At 35.9% G+C, this 9325-nt stretch overlaps 3 protein-coding genes across 3 annotated transcripts; 1 reads left to right on the forward strand and 2 right to left on the reverse strand.

Annotated features, from left to right (window-relative positions):
• Positions 1-223: 223 nt before the first annotated feature.
• LOC104891313 (heme-binding-like protein At3g10130, chloroplastic) lies at positions 224-1348 on the reverse strand. Its single transcript, XM_010676992.4, has one exon. It carries the CDS (start codon positions 1012-1014, stop codon positions 394-396), a length of 621 nt encoding a protein of 206 aa, XP_010675294.1. The 5' UTR covers positions 1015-1348; the 3' UTR covers positions 224-393.
• Positions 1349-2889: 1541 nt separating this feature from the next.
• On the forward strand, positions 2890-4615 carry LOC104891302 (hypothetical protein). Its single transcript, XM_048648572.2, has one exon. It carries the CDS (start codon positions 3229-3231, stop codon positions 4492-4494), a length of 1266 nt encoding a protein of 421 aa, XP_048504529.1. The 5' UTR covers positions 2890-3228; the 3' UTR covers positions 4495-4615.
• A 765-nt stretch (positions 4616-5380) lies between these two features.
• Positions 5381-7027, reverse strand: LOC104891295 (aspartyl protease AED3). The gene has a single exon (XM_010676969.4). It carries the CDS (start codon positions 6951-6953, stop codon positions 5634-5636), a length of 1320 nt encoding a protein of 439 aa, XP_010675271.1. The 5' UTR covers positions 6954-7027; the 3' UTR covers positions 5381-5633.
• Between the last annotated feature and the right edge of the window lie 2298 nt (positions 7028-9325).

Raw genomic sequence — 9325 nt, forward strand, 5'->3', positions numbered from 1 at the left:
GGCGGCGCAGTGGTGTGCCGTCGGCTGTGGTGGCGGTATTGCGCCGGCACCGGTGGAGTGTGTTGGAGGCAGTGATGTGGAAGATGATAATGGAGGGGAAGTGAAGAAGGAAGAGGGGGAATGAGAAAAGAGATGAAAATATGAAATATATTCATACCGTATAATACACGTATTTAGGGCGTAAATAAAAAATTTTAGGGCGTTATTTAATTTAACAAATGAGTTAAAATATAATATACACATCGATATGAATTTGATAAGATCCCTAATTTTTCAATCAATACATATAATACAAGAATTACCAAAAGAAACTAGAGTTTCATCCTTCACAAAGTTTTATACTATCACTACACACACAAAGATAAATCAATCAACAAAACACTAACCAAAATCTTATTCAACAGGTATCATAACTTCATTAGTCCTAAGAGGGGGAAGTGTCCAAGGTGGATTATATCTTGCTAGCATATACTCTCCAACCACCTTAACACCATCTTTCTCCAAAGCACTCTTCAATTTCTCCACCTTATCCTTCACCACCACATCACTCGCTACTCCACTAAACTTCACCACCCCATACTTCTTCTCCCCTTCCTCCTTGATCACTACCCTCTCATCCAATGGCTTAGGCGCGTCCTCTGCTGTCTTATACTTAGCAGGCAGTACAAACTGCATGCTCACCATCTTCGCTTCGCCTTCTCCGTCGCCGTCTTTTGTAACAACTGGCGCTGTCATGGCTATCTTCTCGGCCGATGCGGCGCCAGTGTCTTGTGTTATAACTGGTGCTGTCATGGCAACTTTTTCAGCCTTGGTATTTTGGGCTTTGCCTACTACACCTATGTAGTTGGCTAAAATGGAGAAACCACCATCTTTTTTATCTTTCATTTGGGATGGATCATATGTAATTTGAGCTATAACTGATGGTGGGTATTTACGAATTTCATACTCATTTGTAGATTGAAGGACCTCATACTTTGGAGTTTCTACTGTGATTTTTCCCAAGATTAAACCCATTTATTATGGATTTTTTGAATGAGATTAGTGAAAAGCCTTTCTAAAATTGTTTGAGATTTTTATCCAAGGAATGTGATATATATCTCAACTTTTAAATTTGTAGGCTCCTCTTAACTTGAGAAAGGGGTAATCGTAATACACAAATAATCTAATACTTAATATCTAATTTAGGATACCATTTGTGATTTGTGCTCTATTTGTGGTTAGTATGATAAGGAGGAATTGTGGACTTTATTTCTCCACGTCTGTTTTAGATGCAAAAAAATATTTTGTGCTCTATTTGTGGCTAGTATGAGAGGATCAGAGGAGGCTTTTGATCAGGATATTCTCGCGTCCTCCCTCTCGGGTGTGAAAAAAAGTGAACAATTTTAGAGTTCGGTGAATCTTGGATTCATATTAAGTTTGTGGCATGTGGGACCAAAAACCAACTCACATGAGACTAGCTAAACTTGGTAAAAAAAAAAAAAAAAACTCAAATGAGTCGATCTAATAAATCACTAGTCTTACAGTTATATGCACGTGATGCGTGCGAAAGCATATAAAATTCTTCATATATAAGAAAGATAGAGATATGATAATTTTAAATTTTTTAATAAAAGTATGTAGTTAGTCTTTATTTTTTCTATATTTTATTTTTTGGTAATCCCCATGTGTCGACATACTACCTCCGTTTTCTTTTAGTTGCAACGTTTGACAAATTGAACTATTCATGTTCTCTTATTTGACCACATTTATTGATTTATATGTTAAACAAAATATAGTCATGTGGGGTCTTGTTTGATTCGTTTCGATGTAAGCTTTCATAATATCAAATTTTTATAATTTTTACTTACATACAATTAGAGATAAAACGATTTGAAATTGTACATTGGCAAGCGTGAAAGTCAAAATGTTGCAACTAAATAAAAACAGAGGTAGTATATAATAGATATTGTTCTTTTTCTCAACTGAAAAAGGAGGATAACATTATAGCTCATTTTGTGGCAATATGGAATACATGGGATACTAGCTAAGGACACGATGAACATGTTAGTACGATCCCTTTCCGCAAAGCCTCCTTATTTTTGGTGGATCTTGCCTGAATAGGCTCTCGATGGTTATCGTTATGCCAATAAGTAAAGAATAATAAATCTATTTCGCTATATTATCCACTTTTTAATATATGCCTATAAAAACTCAAATTATAATAATGGGAACTAAGAGAATCATTATTTATCTTGAATTTTACACTAATACCCTTGAAACTAGATGATTGAGTCCACTCTTGACAATGAAATTATGCTTTCTCCTTTTAAGAGTTTGAGGTGTCCGAAAAAAAAGGATGAAATCAAAAATAAGAGTTGACAAATAAGAATATTGAGCACATCTTATGCCAAAGATGACAACAATGCATGACAAGGAAAAAAATGCATGTCCGAATTACATGGTCCTAGTAGATTTTTTCTCAAAGCCTAAAAATTGGATTTCCAACTGCTTTGCCCAATTTTATCATAGCCATTAGCCGCTCTACCTTCAAATCCTCTTCCTCTAAATCTAATCCCATTTTTAACACCCTAATATCTCTCTAAAACACAAAATCACTATAATAATTAAAAAGCCTTCATCTTCAATTGCTGACCAAATTAAAAGCCTTCTTATTCTTCATTGAATCAGAAAATACTTCAAGGTTAAGATTTCTCTCATCATAATTAGCTAATTAAATGCAATTAATTGATTAATCATGCTGTTGTGATAGAGAATTCTCTCAACCTGGGTCAGCCAAAGAAACAAAAAGTCCCAACAAGTATTATTAATGGAGGTAGAAAGAATACTTCAATTGTTATATTTGAAGCATAAAGACAAAGATTATTCACGTCTATCTCTCGTGGGTGGAAATCATACTGCTGCCAGGTTTTGTACTCGCTAGGAAACCATACGTCTTTTTTTTCTTTCTTTTAGCTTTCAAAGGTGCCTTAAAATATATTTTCTTCACAACTTTACCCTAGCTAGCTAGCTATAATTTTCTTAAAAGAAATTAAGCCCTTTTAGAAAAAAGTTATTTCATTAGCTTGATCTAGCTCTTAATTTTTCACTTTTGTGTTTCTCATCAGCAATCATTCTGCTATTGTTGATCAGCAAGCTCCAATACCTGTGAACCCTCCACCATTATCGAACCTTCGTGCTTAAAACAACCTTATATACATATATATATATCTAAAACACGAAGCAAGAAAAATGCAGCTCAAAAACATGAACATGGAGTTACCTTACGTATACAACAAGCACAACAATGTGCATGTATTGCATGGAGATTACTCATCTAGATTTTTTGTTATCGTACGACACTCAGAATCGAGGGCGCTGTTAAAAATCCTCGCACAAGCTTTGGTGCTCGCCCTCCTAATCATGGTATTAGCTGGAGTTTTTGGAGGATCCAATTCTAAAGAGAATGATAATAATAATAATAATAATAGTCATATTGTTTTACCAAATTACAAAAGCTTGATGAACCCTTCTGAGAATTCGAACGCAATCACATTGGTATTTCGAGATCTTGCAAATGAAGGATTGTGGACAGACAAGGATGAATATCTGATTGTTAGTAACTCAAAAGAAGAAATAATTCAGACAACAAACAAGGCATCAGAAAGCCTTACAATTTCACCATTAGATACTACAAAACAAAGTTCTATTAACAATGAGACATTCGATTTCTCGTTCAGTGACTGCTTGGAAGGATCGATTGAAGGTTTTTTAGACCGTACTCTGAAGATAGGCGGAGTAATGGTGGTTCAACTTAACGAAAAGCCATCAATGGCATTCGAGGTAGCAGCAAATTACAAGATTGTGTACTTTAGAAAATTCAGCAATTGTACATTCATAGCAATGAGGAAAGTGAATACAATAATGCAATCAATAATATCAGCGAGCCAAAGGAAGCTATTACAGTTTTTATCAGAGGAAAAGAAAGCCGTCCTAGGGAACCTTGAAGACGTACTATTGGAGCCACCACGTTCAGCGACAGGGAAGTCGAAAACATACCTAAGGAAAACAAAATTTCTTCCTGATCTGTTGAATGACTCCTTAGAAGGGTACTCTAGAAGAGTGTACATTGATGTAGGGGGTGGTCATGGATCAACTCGTTGGTTCGAGCAAAACTACCCAACTCGAAACAAAGATTTCGATATGTATAGGATTGAGACGGTCCCAGAGACGGAGGTAGAGTCTGATGATGCATGGGAAGGTCCACCAACACAGATGGGGATATCGGATTGGTTGTGGAGGAATGTTAAGGCAGAGGAGTATGTGGTGATGAAAGCTGATGCAGAGGTGGTAGAGGAGATGTTAAAGAGTAAGGCTATTGCTCTTGTGGATGAGCTTTTCTTAGAGTGTAAGCCCTTTGGTAAAGGAGGGACTAGCAAAAGAGCTTATTGGGAATGTTTGGCTTTGTATGGAAGATTAAGGGATTTTGGTGTTGCTGTGCACCAGTGGTGGGGATAATATATTCTTTTACTAGATATTCTTATTAACTTTATTATCTAATCTAGATTTTAATTAATGTATCAGAGAAGATCAATATATACATTTGTACGTCTTCATTTTTGTTTTAAAATGTATCAGGACAGGGGAGATCTATATATACTTTGTCTTCGTTTTTGTTTTAAACATATAAATATAATGTTTATTTCTTGCATATATTTATTGAATACCACGTACATCTGTAATGATCGATAATAAAAACCTAGCTCACAAAAATTCTGCTACGTGCATTGGTAATTATATTCAAGAATTTCAAGCAAAAATATATATGTTTTTAGCTCAACGTACACCTACCTACATGCTAAATGCTAATGTCAATATTATTGTGCTTAGAATGAGTAACACAAAAATTGATGTGGGTTATAGAAGAGAGAAAATTTCGCAACTTTTTATTACTTTTTTTAGGTGTTAGGATGTTCACTTTAGCAGTTTAGCCTTTACTCAACATCAACCAAACCTTATGGGTAATGTGATAAGACTTGGGCAATATATAAATGGTTCACTATTTACTAATTATAGGAACATGTTAACATTTTTCCATCTCTTGACCAATTTTACCATCGTAATTAAAAATGCTCTTAAAAAAATTATTATAAAGCACCATTTTTACTTGAACTTTTTAGATCTGATTGTACCCAATAATTTTTAATTGCCTCATATTTTCACACTTGCTATGGACCTAATTAATGAACCCTAATTAAAACCTAAAAATAATTTTTACTTATTTCTGGATAAAGGGCATGAATTATTCCTCAAAAAGAGTGGATGTTATATATTCATTTTTGTTATATCATGAAATTTAAACCCTTTTATTGTTTAAATCTTAGCATGTCATAAAGAAAGAGTATGCAAAAACATAGAATTTTTCATAACATGACAACAATTGATTTCTTTCCATCAAATAAACTACAAGATGAGGTAAAAAAATAATTGAAAGTTTCTAGTACTACCAACTACATCCCTTTCTTTTTAGTTTTGGGAGTTGATATATAGTAGTAGTATTACTTTGGTAATACTCGTAATGTGGTACAACCGTACAAGTACAACCTTGCTTATTACTCCAGAAAGTTTAACTGCTAGCAGTAAGTCAGTAACTACTTTTAGTTACAGATTTCACGAGCAAATCCTATGCGAGAATTGGCAGTATCGTACAGAACTCTAAGGTTCTGTTGTTGCCAACTTGCTATTATATTGATCACAGAATTCACGCTATTTGCCGCCATTGCTAAGCAAGCCATGTTACCAGCACTACTATGGATCAAAGTGTTCTCCATTGGTAATTTTAAGTCTAACCCTTCAAAATGTAGGGTCACTGTGGGGGGCACTTGCTCATGAATCACAGGGAAACATGTATCAAACACTCCAATTGAGCTAAATGGTCCTTGGACTTGCTTCCTATACTCGTCTCGGATCGCGTAGTAAGCGGGCCCGACAAACCGGGTTAGGAGGGTACCCGAATCGATGATGGTCCCGACCCCGGTGTTGGGGTCGAATGTTAAGTGTTGTTGTGGGATGGGTACTTGGACCCGGCCCACACTCACTGCGACTAAGTTTACGTAGTAGAGTGAGGGCCGGTGTGGGTTTTGGAGGAGTGGGGTGGTTTTAATTGATCGAGGTTGGCCCGTTGGGCCGAGCTTGAGTGACCCGGAGAAATAGTAGGACTTAAAGCTTGGTAGGCAATAAGAGAAGATTCCATTGTAAAGAGATTTTGATTGGTAGGTTAATGATAAGGGCCCACGGCCCAAGCCCAATAAGCCTTGTGGTGGGATTGAGTTGCCTGAAACAGCATTAATGCACCCAAATGCATAATTAGGAATAACATCTTTGTCAAATGACAAAGAGTCATGTGATAGTGTCGCTAACAAAGATGAATCTCCACCATACGATTGATTAAATCGACAAGCTCCATACCCGGTTGTTGGGCATGAAATAAGCCCATAGACTTGGGTACATTGGGCCGAAGAACAGTCCATCGGCCCGAAAGTCGACGAAGAATTAGGGAAGAAAGTATTAGGGGAACAACCTAGGCAGCCCGTGCAAGGGACCCATGCATTATCCGTACTCGTGTCCAAAACCATAAACATGAGTTGGGCCGGAGTCCCGATCTTGGCCCGGACCAAGTAGTTGCCTATGTTAAGGACTTGTTGGCCCGACGCTATCGGGGCGGAAGTCTTTCGGGCCGCTAAAGAGTCCAAGTATGCAACCCTCTTAGTGTCTTTAGAGGCCATGTTAAGGACAATGTTGGACCATGGTTCGGGTTTTCGAGCCTTGAAGGGTGAGCAACCACCATAGATGTGCAAGATGGATAGATCAGAGGAGTCGGGCTTCGAAGAGGGGCATAATAATGATGGCTTAGCACTTTGGGTGTTTGTGATTAGAAGAGCAAAGAAGAAGAAGAGTGTAGTAGCCAAGTACTCCATGTTGAGTCACTTATTGGCTATCTTTCACTCTTTAGATTTCTTGTGTTTTGGATAAGATGTGTGTTCAATTGTGCATGGAAGAACCACCTATATATAGTGAGTTTTGGACGTGGTTAACTACTAAAATACCCTCATCATATAAGTATAAGGAGGGGTGTAATTGTAGGTTTATGTGGCTATATTGTACTTTGTAAAGTTGACTTCTATATAATTGTAACTTTGTAAGCAGTATTTACAGAATTTGGATTTATCACTAACTCTTTGAACATACTAATTGTATTACACATCATCTGTTCAATAATTTAATTACTTGCAATAGTAATTAGCTTCATTTTGACATGAAAATCTGAAATTAAAGAAAATTGAACAAGTACAGTGAAAAGGTTAGTGGGTAGGGGATTGAAATCTAGATACGATCTTTTTCACTATTTCTCCCGGGAAACTGTTAGTTTATTTTCCATATCAGTGGTCAGAATTACAATTTTTTTTTAAGAGAAATTTCATTAATTGAAAGCCAAACGGCATCTACAATAGGTATTAAAGTAAAACAAGATACAATTAAACAAGACTAAATCAAATTCGTCTTCGAAGAAACTACAATGAACCGGATCAAACAATACAGCACAACCCCCTTAAATTTGCTGAATCAAGCAGCTATTGATGAGGAAGTCTATCATTCTGATATAGTTTGGGAAGCATCCGAGATTCCAATACCTTCATGTTGAGTCTCGAACTTCAACCAATGAGTAAAATTTCTCATACCTAAAAATAAAAGAACCATACTCACAACTCCCATAGGGGAGAAGGAGATTTCCAAAACAGAAACTAAAAACCCCATAACAGGTTTGAGAAAATCTCATAAAGAGAGACTAATCTATACTAATATATTAAAAGGCGTGTGTAAACAAGAATCGGTGCCACGTGGCGCTCTCCCTAAGAGAGTTCTACTCCATGTAATCCACAACAATAAAAAGAATTAGAAATGACATAGTATAGGGTTTGATCACGGGACCTCAAGAACACATACTAAAGTCTTAACCACTAGAACAAATAACATTAGTGTTATTATCTTAAATTATAATATTAATCAATGAAAATTTATCTTACCCGAGGCGTAGCCCGGGCATAATAACTAGTTTATTGAACAAAACAAGAAAATGAACTAAAAACTGAAAATAAAAGGGGAAAATGGGCTTACCATGGATGAAAACATCCATGGCAGCCCCGAATTGATGAAGAAGGGGTAGGGGAGGCTAGGGTTTGAGAGAGAGAAAAGGAGAGGGTACTAAAGCGTGAATGTCTCATTAAACTTAGTGGTCAGAATTACATGACAGTTCATAAGGGTAACAATTTTTAAGGTTTGGAACTAATTATTAGATCCGAGCTATGCTCGAGTAAGAAAAATTTTCATTTATTAATATTATAAAATGACAACACTAACAACTTGGTCTAGTGCGTGGTTAAAACTTAAATATGTGATTGAAGTCACTAGATCAGATTTTATATTATTTAACTTTAATTTTTTATTGTACATAGATTACATTAAGTATTTAAGTAAAACGCCCTTAAGAAGAGTGTCACGTGACACCATTACTTGTTTAGGAACGTTTTTTAATAGATTTACTAGTTATCAAGCCCAACATATGCCCCGAATAAGAAAAAAATTCTTTTATTAATATTGCACTTTAAAATGTTAACACTAAATACAACTTGGTCTAGTGGTTAAAATTTTAGTATATGAACTTGAAGTCACGGGATCAAAAACTATATTATGTACTTTCTAATTTTTATATTGTACATGGATTACATAAACTAAAAACTCCCCTAGCGAGAGCGCCACGCGGCACCGTTCCTTGCTTAGGAGCACCTTTTAATATATCTATATATAGGGCCTGTTTTGGCAAAACTAGCAGTTCTAGTAGCTGTTATGGTAGCTGCTAGTTGTCTACTAGTTGTTGTTGTACATTAGCGTTTGTTTATTAGGAGTGTTTGACAAAAGTAGCTGTTGAGATTGTAAAATACAATAAATGACATTCATTATACAATGTTTATTCACTAACCGCCACCTATAAATCTCAAACGTTACTTGTATTAACGTTCTACAACCGGTACTCGCTAATACAACCACTACCTCACCAAACACGCATAATTTTCTTAAATAGTATCTTGCACTTTGTCCAACCGCTACCCGCTACCTAAAACACTAATACTAAATAGTGCCATAGATTATATGAATGAGTGCATTAGCATCTTTGAGGGCAACAAAGTCAACAATGCATAATATTAAAAAAAACGGTGGAATACAAAGAGCTCTTAGCTAAGGAGGAATTAAGATGACCAATAGAAAAGCACATTTAATAACTGTAAAGATA

Source organism: Beta vulgaris, chromosome 1 (genome assembly GCF_026745355.1).
Source record: "Beta vulgaris subsp. vulgaris cultivar EL10 chromosome 1, EL10.2, whole genome shotgun sequence".
Classification (NCBI taxonomy): domain Eukaryota; kingdom Viridiplantae; phylum Streptophyta; class Magnoliopsida; order Caryophyllales; family Amaranthaceae; genus Beta; species Beta vulgaris.

Coding starts and splice junctions, on each gene's coding strand:
- LOC104891313 (XM_010676992.4), bottom strand. CDS start 1,014: ATGGGTTTAATCTTGGGAAAAATCACAGTAGAAACTCCAAAGTATGAG.
- LOC104891302 (XM_048648572.2), top strand. CDS start 3,229: ATGCAGCTCAAAAACATGAACATGGAGTTACCTTACGTATACAACAAG.
- LOC104891295 (XM_010676969.4), bottom strand. CDS start 6,953: ATGGAGTACTTGGCTACTACACTCTTCTTCTTCTTTGCTCTTCTAATC.